Below are 21278 nucleotides of genomic sequence, written 5' to 3' on the forward strand. Positions count from 1 at the left end.
TTGCTGAGTATTGTGATAACATCTGTTGTGATAAATTGCTAGTTATTACCTTTTTATTCAACTGTACATTGTCTCCCCATATTAAAATTTTGTCAACATCTTTTTTATCTTGATAAGATAAAGTTTTAAATTAATTTGTCCATCTCACTTTATTTTTGTTGCAGCAAAATGTATCTAGCAGACTAAAAAGCAATTGATTGTAATATTCTATTAAGATGCCAAAAGCTTATTTTGTATTTGTAATATTAATAATTTAGAAAATGAGCAGATAAGCAGCAAATAAGCAGCAGCCAACAATGTAAGAAGAAGTTAAATAGGAACTAAACTGCAGTGTACAAGCTGCAGGAACTGATAGGATCGCATTTCATTGGAGTTGTACCTCATGTAACTTTGTAACAAATAAATTATGAACTGAAACAACTGATTGTTTGATGTCTCTATGTATTTTCAAGAAATCACTCTTCACTCAAGTCAGTATCTTTTATATGTGGAAAATTCAAATATTATCCAGAGTAAAAAAATGTATACAAAGTAATCACAAGAGAATTACTATTTCTAATCATAAATCTTATCATAATCGTTATTATTAAGTATTGTCACTCATGAAATATTGATACAATGATAATAAAATCATTGCTACAGCCCTGAGAATAAACACAATTAAAACATTATACTAAATACAAAAAGGTGAGAAGAGCCAAATGTGTATTTGATCTTATACTGCCCTCTAATGTTGTAAAGAAAAATTACTTCAACTTTTGAAAAGACCTCTGAGGAACATAAATGAGGATGCATTTCCAAATATTTTGTAACATTTTTAACTTTGTCAGGCCTGCATCATCATCACTGTCTAACCAAAAGGGCGTCTTATTCTATAACTTTTTGAGTGCAATACAAAAGTAAATTAACTATTCATTCTGAAATCTAGGCATACAATCTATCTGTGCTTCAAATCTCTGAAGCTGCTGCAGACTGATTAATATGTTGTGGTGTAATATGATATGTATACTTCTGTTTACTGTACGTGCGCGTATCTTGGATCTCTCTAGCTCAGAGATTTGGCCGTCAGCAAACTGACTAGCAGGGTCACCAGTGAGGCAAACTGGCCTGAAGCACGGCTCAATTTCATGCTGTCATCTGCAAGAGAAAAACAGAAACCTAACATCAGCTTTGAAATAAAAAAAAAAGTATTTTTCCACAAATACGAACACTGTGCTGATTTAAACGTGCACAATATGATTTGAACCGCTTGTAGTATTTCTATTTAATTCAAGTATGTCATCGACTGAACAAGAACACAGCTGTTATGTAAGAGTTACCTTTTTTCAGGATTAGTGGTCCTAATGAGATTGCTGCAGTGTCATGATGTGAAACATCCCTTGCTACTCTTGTGTGGTAACCCGGGTAGCAATGCTGTGGGACACAACATCACAAGTTTTCAGATGTTACAGCAGCTTGTATACTGCAGTGGTTCCCAACTTTTTCCTTGAGGACCCCCTCTATATCACTGAGTATACAGCCCCTGACTAAGTAACATATTTTATGGATATTTCATATTATATTCACTGTGTAACAATGACAGTACAGATCAACTGATAAACTGTACTTTTAACCCAAATAGTGAAGGCAGTAACTTCAGGAATTTGTGTAAAACAAGCTATTGGGATACATTTTGAGCAGATTATTTGCTGCAAATAGATAAGAAATTATTTGGGGTTTTGTTTTGTTTTCATTTTTATGAACTTATATTACAGTGCTCTATCTGCCCAATGTTTTTTTTAACAGTCATGCATACCTTATAGTATTACTGTCTGTAACTTAGTTAAATGTTTTCTACTCCCTGGTGCTTGACCATTGTTTTATTAGCTGTTTGGTTGTTTTAACTGCAAACTTTTCTAATCCATGGCAAGGCTGTGAGAATAGAGCCTATTCTCTTATCATGTGAGAAGTCTTTGTTAAAGCTTATATCTTAAATAAAAATCTAGACTTGGAAAAATATCAGTTTGATTTTTTTCCACATAAATGAACTAAATACTGTGATATAGGGTCAAATGACTATATTTTCTTTAAAAAAATCTTACACCCATTAAAATCTAGAAGGTCTTGTGGTCCCCTGTGGACCTTTGCCACCTGTAGTGGATGTCATGACCCTCAGGTTGGGAATCAGTGGTATACAGGATGTTTTTTCCAGCATTAATACAAATACACACAAACACAGTTGTACTTACAGCTGTGCAGTTGTTGTGTCTCAAAAGACACAGGTGAATCTGGCAGTGCAAGTAGATGGATGAAAAGTTGGTAAAGGTGAACATCCTGAAGGAGAATTGCGCCACAGTGGAGACGCCATTCTGAATCAGCTCTACTGTTTCATCTTCTGAATTAGGACACCTGGGAGACAGGGAAGATGGTGGAAGTTACAATGTCGACTTCAAGCTATATGTAATAATTGTCTAGGGTAATCTTATATGCAAGTTTTTAGAATATGTAAGGGGACTTGGAATCAGAGTGCTGACACAAGGTAAAACCATTTCTTTACTGTGCAGTGATGAGATCCCAGCGGACAGGGTAGCTTGCGTCATTGAAAGGTGTTGCCCAGCATGAATCCAGAATGGTGGAGATCTGCTGTTCATCGACTCCATCTGTCTGCACCTCAATATACAACCGCTGGTCCATTTCCACTTCTAGATTCCTGTTTCTGGTCAGGGGGATGTGGAAGCCAGGGTCCTCAAAAAGGATCATCCGCAAATTATAACGACCCAGGCCGAGTGGAAGCCTTTTGTTCACAATGCTACGGAAAAACAAATGTGATTAATTCTGAGAAGGACAGACTCTAAACTAGGTTTTGGATAGTTTGTTTTCAAATGTGTAAGTACAGTGTCAACATGAGTAAAATATTCACAAACATTAGGGCCAAAAAAGTTGCCATAAAAGTATTTTGTAAGTCATCCTCTTCAGTGAAATGAATATATTTCTGAAATGCCCTACTGATGGAAATAAAACACAAACTCACCTGAAAACTTAATAAAAAGCTAAATAAAACAAAACCAAACCTGTGATAAATGATTTCTGATCATGCACTTGGGCGCACACACACACACACACACACACACACACACAGACAGTAACAGATACACATAGATAAACATACATACATACATACATGTGCTTGCATGCACACGAACACACACATCCATAAAATTATGCCAATACACATATATTGTCATTAATAATGTCACTATTTATCATGTATCATTTTCATCTGACTAGTGTTCTTGTGGTAATGATAATATGTCATGATCTGTTTAAAGGAAAAGTTCACCCCAAATAAATATACGTTATTGTTATTGTACCTTGTGACAATGTCTTTGTACTGTCCCTGACAAACTAACAAATAAAATGTGCTTTTGCAAAAGTAAGCTGTGCTTTAGCCACCAGAGCTTCAGCTGACCAAAAATTCAATGATAACAGTGATGAAGATGGTATTGTGGTTGCCACCTCTCTATAGGGTTGATGCCCACATCCATAGACAAGGCCTGGGCTAGAGGGTATTCACAGGAGAAGTGCAGGAGGATTCTCTTCTCACGGCTAATGAGGCCCTCATGAGGGTCCACGTTGCCCTGGATGGCGTTCTCATACATGAAATGGGTCCCGTTGCTCTTTAAGAGTAAGATGACAAAAAGTGTTTAAGCATTTTGATACAATATGCTTTTTACTTTTACATATAAAGCTATGTAATACGGAGGTAAATATCTACATGCTTTTGATTCTGTGTCAAGAACATATATGGACTGTACCCTGAGAACTGTCCCACACAGCTGGTCATCATTGTTAAAGTGGAACACCAGTCGTCCATCCTGGACAGTCCCTTTGCAGGTGTCATCTCGGAGGTGGAGGGCACTGGAGGGGAAGCCAGCTTCAAACAGCTGGCAGCGCGATACAGACATGGTGCCTGAACTACTGACGCAGGTGATGGACGAGTCTGTGAAAGAAAGATATATGTGATAACATAATATGTCTATAGGCTTGTAAAGGCAAAAAGAGACATTTGTAGTGGATGGCATTTAATTGTTGTCAGTCCTTTATGGACCAGTTATAAGGCAGATCATTTACATATGAAAATAGTTAGTTTGCAGCCTCATTGTTGATGTGTCTAGTTGAGTTATAGTTTATACTCTAGTGCAGCAAGTTCAATCTATTATCTTTCATGATCTCATCAAAACAAAGCAGTGTTTAGGAGGAACTGGCTCACCGTAGCTCTCATTGTTGGGTCGATGGTGGTGTTCATCACAAAAGCAGCCGTACACACCGTCCTTCTCACCACACCACTCATACTCTGTGCAGTCCAGCTGTTCACAGGGGTCTGACTCAGCTATGAGGAAAGAATGAGAGGAGGAGTGATGAAAGTGAAACAAAACGGGTAAAAGAGAAGATGCCCTTAGGCACCACAAGGACAAATGGCAAGTTCTTCTAAGGAGTATACCCTTTTCTCATTAATTATCTTATTAGTCTAAGGCAACTTACCACATTTCAAAGCAGGGCGCCACTCTGGGATGTTCAACCCCAAAGCAGAGCAGGTTCTCTCATAGGCGGAGACTGCAGAACACAGCATGCCGTTGGCTGGAGTGTAGAGGCAGAGATCATAAACGCAGGAAGTGAAAAACGGCCGCGGGTCAGAGTGCAGGTGACAGGCACCAAATGGGCCGCTACTGTTGGTGATGACACGACAGAGCTCAGAGTATTCTTCCATGAAGGGACAGTCGTTCAGTCCATCACCATTATCCTCATCTGTGGATCCACATCTGTAAAAGACACATTGCCATTACTGTCTGCTGCAGTATTCATAAAATTATGGACATTTGTTTTTCATAACGGCTCACTGTGGTTGGCTTGTTGGTGACTTCCAGCTGTGTCCAAAGTGGTTGTCATTTTGGGCAGATGTGCCATTGGGCAGGACTTTGTCATCTGCAGGGTCACTGTTGAAGTTTCCACACATCCCAGTGACTCTGTTTTGACGATGGTGGCCCACTCTGACCAGTAAAGTACTCTGCCCGTCAAACTGGACTATCAAGTCATCAGCACTGACCACGATGTAGTTTTCCTGCCTTACTACCTGAGCTAATGTTCCTACAGTGGTGGGAAGAGACACCTCACTTCCATTTACCTGGAGAGATCAGAGATTAGAAAGAGGCAGACATAAGGCTTTTGTTGTGCGGTATGTTTACACCAGACAGATATAGAAAGTTGTTTTTGTTTAAAGTCATAAAGACTTTACCTTCACTCTTTTGTTGGGTCCAATCCTAACATTCACACTCTCAGGCTGATTTGTGAGGTATATATCCACTGTTGACACAAATGACACATGGTTGTTGCCACGGTGATTATTGGTAGCCACGACCTGAAACTGGGTTTCATTGGTGCCGTGGCTCAGACTTTCAGTAATGATGTAAGAGCATGTGCCCTGGAAATGAGCCAATGCCCCATCAAAAGTGATGTAGTGTGGGTCCCCGAACACAGTGCAGGTGGTCAAATCATCGAAACAGCCAAGCTGGCCATTTTTGATGGTGCACTCTTGTGTCGAAGTGCATGATGCAGCAAAGCAGCGCAGGTCATTGGGAGCATGACACTCACATCGCTGGGAGCAACCTTCTGTCCAGAAGGACTCACCAGCCTGCAACATGAAAAAGAGTAAAGAATAGTTTCTCATGTAAATGTTGCATATTGTAACCATGGAAAGTATTAACAGGAAATTGACTTACATTGTAGTAGAAGCCTGCATACTGACAGCCACAGCTTTCGACTGGGACACATCTCGTCCCGCTCCTGAGAAAACCTTCATCACAGAAACATCCCTCAGAGCAACCCTGCTCACAGGCAGCATCAATGCTGCTGGCACAGGTGTGGCCGCAGTCGGTACCACACAGCTCATAATGGCTGTTGGCTGGACAGTCAAGTCCTTTATAAGTGAGGAGAGAAGAGATGGCTGTAAGATTACGATAATCACTAAAGTCCATTACACACATTTTTGAGTCTACAGTTGCTCAGGAGGCATGTTGAGGAAAATAAATTGCTGATATTAGTATCTATGTCATTTTTAAATGGGACCTTGACTAGCTGACTTACTGCAGGGGGTATCCTGTCTCCACGGGTTGACTTGAACATTAGCAGACTGACAGGCGCTGACGTACGCCTCAATGGCCCCGCAAAGGGAATCAATTCCAGCGATACATACATCAAACACACAGCTCTTGAAATATGGCTCTGGGTCAACCTGCTGATGGCAGGAGCTGAAGGGACCGTCATTTGCCTGAATCACATCGCATTGGGCTCTGGCAGGGAGGTCATTGGTGCATTGTGGACAGGAAGAGCCACACCCATCACTGCATGTGTCGTCGCCTTCCACTTTCCAAGCTGCCCCAAACTCATCTGGAGTGGTGACCATCATTCCAGATGGGGTGTGGAACTCATCATTTGGGTTTCCATTGAAGTTTCCACAAAGTCCACATGTTTTTCCTCTACATTGATGACATTAAGTTGATTGATTGAAGCTACATGTATCAAATATTTGATGATAAAGATTTTTTAGTTTAAAGGAAAACATTTAAACATGCCACATACCTGTATCTTGAAGGTAGAGAGACTAAGACTTTATACAATCCATCATATGTGACAATCAGGCCAAAATCAGTAGTGAGATGTGTGTGAGATCCTCTTGCATAGATAGAAACACGAGTTTCATTCAAGAGAACAGGTAGGTTTTTCGTCACTCCATTCACCTTTAACATCAGAAAAACAGAAGTGGATGAACAATCATATAATTGAATTTGTGTTGCAACTGTCTGGTGCTTTTGAAAATGATATATTTTGTTTCCAGTGTAGATTAGATTTCATTACGAATGTCTGTAAGTGTTGGAAAGTTGCTTAACTCACGTTTACCACACCATGGCTCTCCCTTGACATATGCACTTCATAGCCCCACACATTTACAAAAACTTCAGCTGTGACTGAAATTTTCAACCCTCTCCACGGCTCATTCTTAGCTTCCACTGAAAATCCATGGATCCCATCGATGTCGTTACATAGTGTGGCCAAAACATAACGGCAGGTTCCCTGAAAGTCGTATGCCTTGTGATCAAAGGTGATGTAATGTGGATCCCCCCACACAGTGCAGGTAGTCAAATCATCAAAACAGCCCAGCTGGCCATTTTCGATGGTGCACTTTTGTGTTGGAGAGCAGGATGCAGCAGTACAACGTAGGTCATTGGGAGCATGGCACTCACATCGCTGAGAGCACCCTTCTGTCCAGAAGGACTCACCATCCTGCAACAGGCAAGAAAAAAACAAACATACAACACATAGGTCAAAACAGTCGCTGGCTTGTTTTTTATAATGGATATTTTGATATGTCAATGAAGGCTGCATTCAATTTACTGAGCCTGGAAAAGTCTCCTGGAGGCACAGTTAATGGAGCAGAACCATCGAGAAGTTCCACTTCTGCTTTTCCTGCCATGATACTGAAGCCATCCAGAACATAACCACTTCCTTACTATAGAAAAGCTACAGTATGTTACGACTGGTCCAATGTGGTCTTCGTGTGAAAATGCAGTTGAAATCAAGATTTAGGCTACCACCTCCAAGTATTGTGATTTTTAATCTGGGCCTGGTCCGATGTGGTCTTCATGTGGAAAACACAGTTAAATCTCCTGTATTGTATTTTCACAAAGACAATAAAGGTTTCAGAAATCTTAAACCCTGTTTTAATTCATGTTTTGCCTCTCTTAGAGAATCCTATCCAGATTTGATCTGTCTAAGTAGTAGTTTTTATCTGGTCCAATGTGGTCTTGATGTTTCAAACTAGTACAAACTCCCTTTTTGCATTTTCTCAGAGAATAAATATTTCACAAATTTGAAAATGGACTTCAGACAGCGACAAGTTATGTTTCCCCAGAACTTTGCTCTTCATTACAGAGTTGCATAAACATGAATTATTCTTGATGTTTGCTCTGTGCTGTGAAATTTTTGTACACCCTTTGAATTTATGCACAATTATTGTCCCATAAAACTTTTTAAAAATGAACTTAGTTTTTTTCATGCTTTCTACTAAAGTAATAAACATATGAGGCTATTTTTTTTTTTTTTAATTTAAAAATTATAAATCATTTAGTAATTAATTTTAGCTTTATTATCTCTTCACTCTTTTACTGTAAATCTCTATCCTTTATTACATTTTATATTTAATTACTCTGTACAGCACTTTGAATTACGCTGTTGTATAAAAAAGTGCTACAAAAATTTTCAGGTAATTTTCTAATAACCTAATTTCTTAATCATTTTCTTGCCAATTTTTGGGACATTCCTTGTTTAGCTGTTAATGCCCTCCTACCATGTTATTAACAGAAATCAAGCAAATTTGCTCAGATATCAAAGGGTTGAGTTTTTGTTTTTTTTTAACTCTCCTCTTATCCGCTGAATGGGACGCCACCAATCTGAAACTGACTTCAGCATCGTGTTGTCTCGTGAAACAGGTCCCGAACTCCTCAACGGACCCGCCGCGCGGCATCGTTTGGAGAGTACCTTTACTGTTTATTTTGCCACTATTTTCAAACCTACATTTATATACCTGGAGATTTTTTAATCATTTAAAAGTGGCTTGGTTGACATTCTGTCGTGTCAGAACCCCAGAGCACATTATTTTTGCTCTGCTTTAGATAACTAAAGATTGGTCCGGGACAAAACCAACATAGGCCTACCTTATTGGTATGTTAGCTAAAACTTACCATTATGGAGGAAGCCACCGACGGAAGCAGGAAACACGGCTAATGTTTACTACGACTTGTGCTTTCTGCTAGTTGGTGGAGGCAGAAATTTCTGGCCGCTGTTGAACTATCCTGGAGTCGCTGGTAAACTTGTAAATAAAGCTAACAGTGCGGTTTCAGTTAGGAAGAAGCATTAGCAAGACGGCGCTATACAAACAAATGCCGGATAGCTCAGCTGTCGAAAACTTCGTTTGTATCACCGGTATATTCGTCAAGTCATTACACCTTAAATAACAGATTTCGGCACTGGATACAGCCTGTTACTCAACATCAGCCTACTCTTGTGAAAGTGGAGAGAAAAAACGAACACCACTAAAGTGTCTTTACCGTGACACAAATGCAACGTTTCGGAGGTAAATGTGTCAACAAGCTGCGCATGAGACTCTGTTCAAAGTCATCACAGTGACCATTAACCAGACTGGACTAAACCTTTCCACGCAGTGAAGAGGATGAACGCCGTCCAAAGGAATTAAATACCGGAGTCGTGGATCGTCATGGATCAGTGTGAACACACGAAGGATCTCTCAACAATATTTAAAGAAAGGAGGTCGGTCATTTTTATTATCTTAAGTTCCTTTCTTCGTGGCTTTGTTGTGCAGGGTTCCCACGGTCATGAAAAACCAGGAAAAGTCGTTTCTCTCTCTTTCTCTCTCCCTTTCTTTCCTTTCTTCATTTTTCAAAAATATAATGATTTCACAAATCTGAAACGGTGTTTTAAATAATATTTTGCTTCCCAGGTAAGTCTGGATTTGACCTGTCTAAGCATCGTGGTTTTCTTATTTGGACCTGGTCCAATGTGGTCCACATATGCAAAAAGCCGTGGATAGGTCGCTCAGCAATTTTTTGTTTCCACAAAACTATGTTCTTCATTACAAAATCAGTTGACTTTTGCGCAAATTTGCTTTTGTTTTTTTGAAAAGGGGAACAAGGTATTGAGCAATTTATAAAAAGGAAATGATTCCAAAATAGCAATAAATGACCAAATTACCTAAAAAAAGCTTAAAAGGGCAAAAATAGGGAAAGTAAAAAACAAAAACAAACAAGGAATGACGTGAAAAAAAATAATTCTGTTACATAATCTTTAATATACATGCATGTGTGCACAATCCTGATATTTATACATATAGTTTTCTCTACATTTTCCCTTGCTTTTTAAAAAAACAAAGCAATTTTGTCCATGAAAATGGGTGGGAACCCTGGTTATGTGTGTATGTGTCCTGCTTCTGCACCCGCCGTGGTGATCTTCTGGTATTGACTGTTAAAGAAGTTTAAGTAATAGATATTTATTGTATTATTCACCATTTGATTAATACGCCTGTCATACTGCCTATTGCGCTCGCTGTGGTGGCCATGGTTTACTTGATGCTTTCCTTGTGTCCTTGCTGGGTTTCTGTGTTGTTCTGACATTCTCAGATTATTTTACTTGAAAAGAAGAGTAGTTGAAGTGTAAGCTTGTGTTTATTGCTTGATTTGCTTGATGCTTTGTTATTTCTACTGAAAATTGAGCTTTGCTCTGTTCTGCTTCATTTGTTATACCTTTCTGTTTCTCTCTGGATTATTGTCTCCATGGATGAAAGTCATTACAACGCTCTGATTTAGGGGACACTAGGGATGCAGAATATTAGATTTTTTGCCAATATCTGATATGCCGATATATAACAACTCATTTGACCTAAACCCATATCAATATGTGCACTTTTTTCCCCTACCTAATTTTAGTGATCATCAAGTCTCTTCTGCAGTGGAATTAACATCATATTTTTTAGATCTGAGGCAACTTGTAGAAGCAATTATGATATGCAATCCATTAAGTTCATGGTTCATTTTTTGTGAATGAGCAACTCTGTATATTATTTAGTATTCACATGGATGTGACTTACATCATAGTAGAACCCATTATACTGACAGCCACAGCTTTCCACAGGGACACATCTTGTCCCACTCCTGAGAAAACCTTCGTCGCAGAAACATCCCTCAGAGCAACCCTGCTCACAGGTGGCATCAATGCTGCTGGCACAGGTGTGACCACAGTCGGTACCGCACAGCTCATAATGGCTGTTTACTGGACAGTCAAGTCCTGTGTAAGTGTGGAAATAATTGACAATTATCAGATGACCCAAGTACTTTTATCCATATGTGATGAGTTATTCAGAAAAGACATCTTAGGTTAATGATTGACTGGTTGACTTACTGCAGGGGGTGTCCTGTCTCCAAGGGTAGATTCGAACATTAGCAGACTGACAGGCACTTACGTATGCCTCAATGGCTCTGCATAGAAGATCTTGCCCCTCATTTCCCGACACACAAACATCAAACACACAGTCTTTAAAATATGGTGCTGGGTCCACCTCTTCATGGCAGAAGCTGAGGGGGCCATCAGCTGCTTGAATCACCTCACATTGGGTTCTAGCAGGGAGGTCATTGGTGCATTGTGGGCAGGAGGAGCCACACCCATCACTGCAGGTATAGTCGCCTTCCACTTTCCAAGCTGCCCCAAACTCATCTGGAGTGGTGACCATCATTCCAGATGGAGTGTGGAACTCATCATTTGGATTTCCATTGAAATTTCCACAAAGTCCACATGTTTTTCCTCTGCATTGATGACAATGATTGAATACTTTCAGTGTCAGAAATCAGAATATAGAGGGTTATTAAGTGTCTTTATTTGGAAATAGTTTTTAAGTATGTCAAGACATTTTATTTTTAGCTCTTCTGAATGGCAGATACCTGTAATCTGCTGGTACAGAGATAAACACTGAACTATATCCATCAAAGGTAACACTCAAGCCAAAATCAGCACTGACAAATACACGAGGTCCACTTGAATAGATTGAAACCTGACCTCCATTCAATAGAATAGGTACAGTTTTAGTTTCTCCATTTACCTGAAAGAGAGTTTGGAAGAAAGATCAGGTGTGTTTTCTCATTTTGTTAATCCTTTGACATTCACATAAAATTGTACAAAAAGTTTTATTCTATTTTAACAACTTACTTGAACCACACCATGTCTGTCTCTTGACATGTGCAACTGAAAACCCCACACATTTACAAAAACTTCAGCTGTGATTGAAACTGGCAGCCCACTCCACGGCTCATTCTTAGCCTCCACAGAAAATTGGTGGAGTCCATCAGTGGTATTACAAAGGGTCACCAGAGTATAGCGGCAGGTTCCCTGGAAGTCATAGGCCTTGCGATCAAAGGTGATGTAGTGAGGGTCACCTGAGGCAGAGCAGGTGCCATGATGGTTTGGATGGCAGCCAAACTCACCCTCCACCACACGGCAGGACTCCTGGGGACCACAGGAGTTGGGGACACAGTGGACTACCCCAGTAGTGCCATCACAGGCACAAAAGCTCTGACACTCCTCACCATCCCAGAACTGTTCGCCAGCTTGCCAGTACCGTCCCTGGTGATGGCATCCGCAATGTGTTGGTGGTACGCACTGGTTTCCATTGAGGACAAAACCATCCTTGCATTGGCAACCCTCCTGGCACACAGTACCACATTCAAAAGGGAAAGAGAGACTGGGACAGGTGGAGGGACAAGAGGTTCCACAGACTTCATAATGGCTGTTTTGAGGGCAGTTTTGCTCTAGAGAAAAAAAAATTATTTTTTTTTAAAATATCATATATACAATATCCAAGCTTAATCCAAAAAGGAGTGTGCTTACCACAACTAGTTGCTTTCCTCCAGTGTCCAAGGGCTACACCCTTTAGTTGACACATGAGTACGTAATCTCGTAGGACCTCACATAGTGCCGATGATGGATCTCTGGAGGTCTTAATGATCTCCACACATGCATCCATATTCTGCTGTGGGTCCACCATGTCCCAACACTGGGAAAATGGTCCATGCGGTAAGCCAAGAATGCCACAGTACTCGCTAGAATTGTAGTTTATTGTAGAGTTTTGATTTACACTTTCCACACAGTGTGCAGCAAGAGAGCCATCTCGCCAACTGTCCCCAAAGTCCTGAGAGCTGTTGACCAGAATGCCATTGGGTGTACGGAAGTCGTCATGTGGTTGACCATTGTAGTTACCACAGAGTCCACCCAGTGAACTACTGTAGATGCCAGGTGCAGTGACACGCACAAAGTGAGGCCAGACCGTCTGCACAGTTACACCAAAGGAGGTGCGCAGGATGATACTGTGAATGTTGCTGTGGTAGATCTGGATTCTGCTGGATGCTGAGCTGAAGGGTAGTCTGATCCGCTGACCATCAACCTACAGGGCCATTGAGATTCATTCTTTGTAGTTAACAAGATTTAAACAAAGGTACTATGTGCTGTTAAATATTCAGAAGAAAAGTACCAGTGATAATATTCATGTCACTAAATTTTTCTCACATATCCACTACCATTTTGTCACATTTGTCTTCATAAGTGTTCAGGATTCATGATTGCATTCAAGATTGCTCTCAAAAAAGGGCCAGTCACTTACATGTATTCTGCTGCTATTTTCCATCTCAATGGACACATGTACTCCCTCTGCCTCAAACTTTAGCAACCGGGCAAAACCTTGTTGGCCTTTGGGCACTTTTTCAGCTGTCACCACAAAATGTGGGTGACTAGACAATCCCATTACTTTGGCAAGAGTCAATCGACATGCTCCAGGATAGTGGTATGTCAGTCCATCAAAAGTTTGATATGTCCCTGGGCCTCTTATCCAGCATGTTGCATAATTCTTAGGTCTGCATCCTCTTTCTCCCTCCTCTATGCTGCATGATTCAAGTGGGCCACATCCATGGGAGCGGCAGGTCATAGTGCCATAACTGCAACTACAACGTCTCCCACAGTCCTCATCTAGTATTACAGTTTCTCCAGAGCGGTAGTAGCGACCCTCAAAGCTGCAGCCACACTTGGCATGAGGGACGCAGACTCCAGCACTAAGGACGTAGCCTGAATTGCAGATGCAGCTTTCCTGGGCAGGGAGAGGACAGTTGTGGGTAGAATTTGGATTGACACAAGTTGCTGGACATCCTGTGCCTTGGGACTCAAAGTGGCTGTTGGCAGGGCAGGGGATTTCTAGACAAAAGAAAACAACATTGATCTTCAAATCATGGGCATTTTACCCAAAAGGATTATTTAAAATAAATAATAACATACCACAGAAGCCTTGTCTCCTCCAGCTCGGCAGCTCTATACCATTCTGTTGACACTGACTTGCATACACATTTAGGGCTTGGCACAGAATGGGTTGATACCCTCCTCCCAGACAAAGATCATAAACACAACTCTCCACAAAGTTCTGTGGGGGAAGTTGCTCATGGCAAGCGGCAAAAGGTCCAGAAATGTTCGAGAGCATACCACAATGGGCATTGTTGTTGTATAATGCTATCTCAGCATCAGTGCAGGTAGTACAGTCCAGACCTTCACACTGTGGTCCACAACCAGGCTCATCGTCTCCTGATGCTTGCCAACTGTTTGCAAAAACCACATCAGAGCTCACAAGCTCACCTTGGCGGGTTCTGAAGTCATCTCTGGGATCATTGTTGAAGTTTCCACACAGGCCACATGTTGCATTCTGGTAAGTGTAGGGCACACTGATCCAAACATAATGATTGGTGTCATAAGACACATCTAAGCCAAAGTTAGTACTGACGATCACAGAAAATCCTGACTCATAAACCTGGACTGTGCCATTGTTAAGGGAGATGGGAGTGGCAACAAAGTTGCCATTAACCTGTGAGCACAACAGCAAGCAAAAACATAGTCACAAAATTTGAACTAAATAAAAATACATCACTAAATAAAGACTTAGTTGTTATTGCTAACCTTTGCCTGACCACGACGTCCCTTGACAATCTCGATTGTTTCATTATAGACGTACACTTTGACCAGTCTTGTCCAAGAGACTCGAGTACTGCCCCGGTGCTCGTTCTTGCCCTCTACTCTATAGTAGGGCAGCCCATGACCACATTGCTCTGAGAGAACATAAGTACAGGTTCCCTGGAAGTGAAACACTCTGTCATCAAAGGTATAGTAATGTGGATCACCACTTATGCTGCAGGTGCCTTTCTCCACCGTCTGGCAGGAGAACTGAAAGTCAGCAGGTTGGCAGATTTGGGAAAAGGTGCAGGGTTGGCTGTGACACTTCAAGCCTGCTGTGGTGCAGGTGCACTTTTGTGCACAGGTACTGTCGCTCCAGAATGAGTCACCCAGCTGAATGGGTACACCTTGAAGAGAACAAGAAATCAAAGGTGACTTAAGGGTAAAGACAGGCCTCAAGCCTTCTACAAATCCTGACACTGAAATGGCATCTTTTCAGACAGACAAATTAGAAGAAAATGAACTTTGTTTGAGACATTTGCTTTTGCAACATACTTTGGCGAGATGTAGCAACAATTAACGTGATTTTTGACTCAGTTGGTAGCAGATTAAAATCTGAGTCAAAATAAGGAAAAGTGTTGAATTGTATGAATCGTATTTGATCTATGCACACAATATATATTACACTTCTAAAAGAGGTGAAGGTATGCAGAGGAGAGACTGCCACGCCCACTTAGGAGACCGGTAGTTAATACCATTTTGTGTCATTGTTGCAGCTTGTAATGAGGTATCCTCAGACTCACTGGGGGATGTTTTGGCATCTAATGGCAGTTTTGGTGTTTTTTCTTGTCTATTCATAATTCATTGCAGCCCTGTCAGCTTGTAAAAGTTGCATATGTTTTGTGCCTGTTGATTGCTGTGCCATACTGTCTGTAAATCTACATAGATCTGCTCATAGACTTCTTTTATTGTCCATTTGTGAGAAAGTCTTTTCCAGGGTCCAAAGCTACCATATGTCTTTGTCATCAAAGAAGAAATAACATATATATAGCCTCTGGATTTGGGTTTGGGTCTCAAATTTGGCAGTACCAGGCAGTTTCAGTTGTATCAGGTCTGACAGGTGCTGGTACAAGGCTGGTTTCATAGTTTTAGGTCCCTACAGAACTCTCCCATGGATATGTGTTGCTGTAGAGCACATGCTGCATAAAGCACACAGTAATGATCAACCTCTTTATCTCATTTTACCATTGAATGTGCAGAATCTTGATCCATGGTCTATCTGGAAAGCCCAGCGACCGGGTACATTGACATTGCTGCTCAGGAGGAAGTTTGAATTACTGCCTGTTGCAGCATTAGTGAATGATCCAGGTATGGTAAAATGATGAGTTGAGTTTATTGTATCATAGCCAGCCTGAAAATACAAAAAATTGAAATAAAATGAATATAGTTAGAATAAGAAATATACATTATCATTTTTCATAATTAGTCACAGCAAAACATATGAAATGTAGGGGATCTGACCTGAACGTTCCAATTGGTTGAGGCTATTGTCCCATAGTTCATCAACACAAACGAGTGCTGTGCTCCAGAGATCAACACCACCTGGACGGTTGTACGCTGGAAAATATTAATTAATTGTCATATATGCTGCTTTTTCCATGTATTACTAGATATTGCAGTTCAGAAACACTTTGTTACAACACTCTATCAGTATATCCCTCCATTAGGTAATTCATTTATTATCTAGTATTTCTAAGTTACTTTTCAATTCATTGCAATCATTGTTAAATAAAATCTGTAATTTAGACAACTGGTATAAAAGACTGAAAAATGCCACACTTTGTGTCACAATATTCTACCAAATGTGTAACATTTTCCTCAACTCTAGTTTACAGTATATTAGAATGACATCAGTCACTATTGTGGGTAATAGTTATGCTGTTCCTTTTACTGCCCTAGAAATGGGATATATTGCACTCTGTCAAATGATTTACTGATGGAATTCAGTAAATCATTCACATCATTCACAGTATTTGCAGAGGGAAATACTCACACTAAGTTGTAAAAATAGGTCAGTTTTCAAGAACAAGTTGCATATTGTGCCCCCCCCCCAGCCCAAAATTGATGATGCAACACTGTCTCAGTGTATCACTATTAAATAATTTATTTATTATTTCATGCTTCTATATTAGTTTTCAGTTCATTGTTGTTAATATTAATTTTAAAATTGCAAATTTAGAAAATTTGCATGAATAACTGTGTGAAAATTGCCTAATTTCTTTATTTCATGCTAAGAAAGGCATAATGCTCAGAAAACCCCCTCTTGTGCCACATTTTTGCTCCGGAATTAATTAAAAAAAATGAATTTGAATTACAATTTCATCACCATGATCATTTGTAACATTTTAAGTTAAGTGCTATTTTAGCCTTTTTTTCCATTAAAATTTTCATACTTCACTGTAATTTCACCATTCTGGAAGCCCTTTTGGGTTTAGTTGACTTACTGTTCCCGAATTTGGAAAGTAGGCCACTTCATACCATGTTGCAACAAAGACCCAGTTGGCATTGAAGTTCATGTTTGGGAAGTAGTCATTAATGTCCCGTGTAGCTTGTTGGAGTACACTGCCACTGGTGTATTGGTTGTAGTAGACCTGACCAATCTCTCTGTTGTCGAGATCTGTCCAGAATGGAGCGATGAAGTCTCTGGGTACATATAGCGGGAACCTTTGAGGTGAATGTGCCCTGAGTGGATTGTCAAATGTCAGGTGTCCATTGTGGTTGACCTGCAAATAAATGAGTAAAAATAAATAAATACATACATATAAATGAATGAATGAATGAATGAATGGTGAGTATTGTTCATTAGCTGCACATTCTACATTCAAAGGCTCAGATTTTTCTGAGTATGTGTAAAAAATTAAATACTATGTGGCAGTTTTACAAAATTATATTTCATATTTTGGCTTTTGCAATATTGGAAGCAGTTTCAGTGATGGGAAACTTAATTTGACAGGAAAATGTTTTCACAATCTCCATTTATATGTACATTATTTTGTAAGTAAATTTTACATACATAAATTTGATGGTATGTCCGTCCAAAATAGACAAAAGGTCGCTTTAGGGCAATCCGTGGAGAACTTCCATCATCTGATCGAGAGCTTGCAGTTCCAGATATTGTGTAGAGGGGTCCTAGGGAACAAGGGTGTATCACAAAAATGAACAAAAATGTAGTATATTATATATATAATATTAAAATGTTAAAAAGGATTCAAGATGTGAACTTACTTACGACCTGAGGAGTCACCACACCTGTAGTGAAACAAATAAATAAGAAAGAAGAATAAAATAAATAAATGAGCAGAATATTTTGTTTTTGAAACAATCCAGCAATGTAGGTTGATGAGTTAGATAGAATAACAAAAAAACTGTTGAAACTATAGGCCTAATGAAATAAAATACATAAAATTACTCACTTATCATCCCCAAAAGCAGCACAAACAACATGATTTGACAGGCCATTCTGTCAAGCTCAAACATCAAATCTGCTGTACAAACATAATGAACGTTATCAACATTTTACCATAACAAAGCACTGAGTAAAATCTAGTTTTTGACATTAAATTTTGCCCTCTTTGAAATAATCACCTGTTCATGTATGCTGTCTGCTTCCCTCTCATCCATTTGAGACTGCAAGGCTAAAACCAGGCTTTATATAATAAACGCTGGCACAGAGCCATAACCTGATTTTCTCTAGTGGCACAGAGCCATAAACCTGACTTTCTCTAGTACTTACAGAAGTACTGATTTGTTTTATCTTTTGTGTTTGGGTCATTGATGGTTTAACATTGATGGTTTTGAACATATTCAAAATTTAAAAAAATAACTGGTTGTTTTTCCTGTTAGGTTATACCATTATTAATCCATCACCTAGCCCAAAACTGATAATGTTACAATACTGATGATATCAAACAATGGCGCCCCCAGATATTTTTCATAGGTCTGTCTTGATGGAGCTCTTGAATTGTTTTAAGGTTATTTTTTGGCTCTTTGCCTTTATTTGATTGGACAGCAATCGAACCCCCTGCCACTGTGGCAAGGACACAGGCATGGTACATTGGGCAAATGCTCTACTAGATGAGCTTCAGGGTGCCCTGCCCTCAAAAATCTTGGGGTGGCACACCAAAAGTAAAAGCTTCAACTGAATTTCAGGGAAATTGATATCAGCTGATATTACTGAAAATATAGATTCCTGGATTATCTAATGGCCTAAAACATTTGCTTTTGAGACCTGCAAATGCTCTGTGTGCAAGTGCAGAAAAACAGTTTTCTTCCTGAGGATGTGTGATTGTGTGGTAGAGAAACCTATCTTGTTAAACTGGCAAACAACATTCTCTTATTTTGTGGTTGATTAAATAAAATGGATCACTTCATTATGATGCAATGTGATACTTCACAGTTACACAGATGCATTCTTCCTTGTGTGTAGCCTGTTTAGATTGTATCACATCTGCTGCACTGCTTTGTTTTAGTATTTTGAATGTTTTATACTATACTGCTGAATGTTTTTATTGATTTTTTTTATTTGAATGGTCTCATTGTTTTCACCGTTTTTTATGATTGTCCTTGTTATGCAAGTTATATTTTTTATGGTCAGCTACTGAGGTAGACTTTTATAAAATGTTTGATGTGATTATGAGTAACGGTATTGAATTATGGGAGCAAGTCAAATTTCTTTTTGTGAGGCAGTAAATATAAACTTCAGTTGACCTATATTCTCAGCTACAAAAAGTAGGAACAATAGAAAACCAACTGGACAAGATAACAGAGAAGATTGTTTAACCTTTACAGTGTTGTCAAAAGCCAAGCCTTGTCCCGATCTCAAAGATACCTCTTAATTCCCGAAAGATAAAAAAAAAAAAAAAAGATTGTCATTGTCATTATGTTTTATGCATTTTGGTGCTCCTGTAAGCAAAGCCAATACTATCCCATAAAATAATAAACTGGTTCAGAGATTCAGGTTCAGGATAAGGAAACAAGGGGAATATTTTAGCAGATGAGTAACTGATGTGTTCATTGATTCACTGCACTGAGACTATCGTACTTCTCAAACAAATCTGCAGTCATACCCGAGCCAAAAGAAAAGGCAAGCAGAGAGTGATCATTCACAAATAAATTTATTTCCAAAATGAAAATGCTTACAGCGTGGTTGAAAAATCAATGTAAATTAATTAATCAAGAGTATACATTTGATTTTTATTTTATTACCATCAAATACTGATGACCTAGGGGTGCCAGTTGGACCAAACCATCAACCCAAAGCATTAATATTTTGTGACATAGGAATGAGACTCAACATTCAACTGTTTCTCTAGAGTTAACTCATGCACTTTTAATGCATTTTGCCAATAAAGGAAAGTTAAAATCATTTTACCAAAATATTTTGAAGAAGCATCTTCCTTACATATTTTTTTGCAAAATAATTTACAAGGACATATTGCATTGTGCTGTTTAACTGTAAGTTGCATGTTACTGCAGATATTACGCCACAACCTTAATGTTGTTGATAAAATTATTTAACGATGCTGGCAGCTTGTAGAATCCACAGAACCTTCCACTACATCTGTAGAAAACTGTAAATCTCATTCATTGGCAAAAGATAAGATCCATACTTAATGAACAAATATCCTTTATTTTAATTTTAACCTTAATTTTATATGATTAAGTCTTTTATAACAGATATTTAATGATAAGAACCTACACAAAGAAACCAAGTATACAAATGATAAACATCATACATAGTGAGTACAACAATGGAGAAAGTGACCTCAACTTTTCCATGCCGTACAATGGCGTCCCTTAATGTGATAAAGTAATAACTGCTTCTACTTTTTAACTAACCAGAAATACAAAACATAACAAGGATAAGAAATACAATCCAGGAGCAAACATTTGTTGAGTGACTGTAGAACATGGATCATTGTTGATCACCCTACACCAGAGTTTTAGCAGTCAGCAAACTGATCAGCAGAGTCATCAGCGAGGTCAGCTGGCCTGTAGCGCTGCTTGATTTCACCATTCTGACTGCAGGAGAAGAACCAAAATTAAAGTTACAAAAAATGCATTGATAGATCTCTGTGTCATCTACATGAGTACAGAAGTTATAAAAAGATAAAATAGCTTTACCCATCTTATGTGGCACCAGAGTTAGTGGTCCTAGTGAGATGTCTGTAGTGGCATGGTAGGATATGTCCCTCTTCACTTGCCTGTGGTAACCTGGATAGCAGTGCTGCAGGAAAACAACATTGCAGACTTTTGTTGAGGCATCTGTTGATAATCTGTCTAAACTTAGTACAAACACACACACAGTCGTACTTACAGCTGTGCAGTTGTTATGTCTCAAAAGACACAGGTGAACCTGGCAGTGCAGATAGATGGATGAAAAGTTGGTAAAGGTGAACAGCCTAAAGGAGAATCGGGACACGGTGGAGATACCGTTCTGAATCAGCTGTACTCTATCGTCTGCTGTGTTAGGACACCTGGAAGACAAGGAAAGTTGTAAGACCTATGGTATTAACAGATGGGCTGCAAAGGAAACAGGGCAAAGTTGCTAAAGAGAGGATGGGTGGAGCAAGTGAAAAGAGGCCTTTGAGCGCTAAAATAAGAAGAATTTCCAAAAGTTTCTTTACTCTGCACTAATG

The 21278-nt window shown here is 39.4% G+C and overlaps 2 protein-coding genes across 2 annotated transcripts in view; both read right to left on the reverse strand.

Annotated features, from left to right (window-relative positions):
* Positions 1–1045: 1045 nt before the first annotated feature.
* LOC121959171 (alpha-tectorin-like) lies at positions 1046–18099 on the reverse strand. The gene is made up of 23 exons (XM_042508382.1): positions 18057–18099; positions 17654–17799; positions 17085–17363; positions 16102–16197; positions 15826–15991; positions 14587–14987; positions 13918–14494; positions 13253–13836; positions 12484–13036; positions 11806–12404; positions 11541–11698; positions 11005–11405; positions 5757–5953; positions 5273–5668; positions 4878–5161; positions 4522–4799; positions 4250–4369; positions 3795–3979; positions 3496–3656; positions 2537–2788; positions 2229–2388; positions 1320–1413; positions 1046–1137 (listed from the first exon to the last, which is right to left on the reverse strand). The coding sequence occupies exons 1-23, from the start codon at positions 18097–18099 to the stop codon at positions 1046–1048; spliced, it is 6222 nt and encodes a 2073-aa protein (XP_042364316.1).
* Positions 18100–20435: 2336 nt separating this feature from the next.
* The window catches only part of LOC121959060 (pancreatic secretory granule membrane major glycoprotein GP2-like), a 7051-nt gene continuing 6208 nt past the window's right edge, over positions 20436–21278 (reverse strand). Inside the window, exons 2-4 of the mRNA XM_042508242.1 lie at positions 20957–21116; positions 20764–20866; positions 20436–20661 (exon numbers count right to left, since the gene is read on the reverse strand). Coding sequence (XP_042364176.1) covers positions 20570–20661; positions 20764–20866; positions 20957–21116 — 355 coding nt within the window. The 3' untranslated portion in view covers positions 20436–20569. The remainder of the gene's footprint in view (positions 20662–20763; positions 20867–20956; positions 21117–21278) is intronic.

This window comes from Plectropomus leopardus, chromosome 19 (genome assembly GCF_008729295.1).
Source record: "Plectropomus leopardus isolate mb chromosome 19, YSFRI_Pleo_2.0, whole genome shotgun sequence".
In the NCBI taxonomy this organism is placed as follows: Eukaryota; Metazoa; Chordata; class Actinopteri; order Perciformes; family Serranidae; genus Plectropomus; species Plectropomus leopardus.

Coding starts and splice junctions, on each gene's coding strand:
- LOC121959171 (XM_042508382.1), bottom strand. CDS start 18,099: ATGGCCTGTCAAATCATGTTGTTTGTGCTGCTTTTGGGGATGA. Junction 17,800..18,056: donor TGTGCTGCTTTTGGGGATGA/TAAGTGAGTAAT, acceptor CTACATTTTTGT/TCATTTTTGTGATACACCCT. Junction 13,837..13,917: donor GAGGAGACAAGGCTTCTGTG/GTATGTTATTAT, acceptor TCTTTTGTCTAG/AAATCCCCTGCCCTGCCAAC.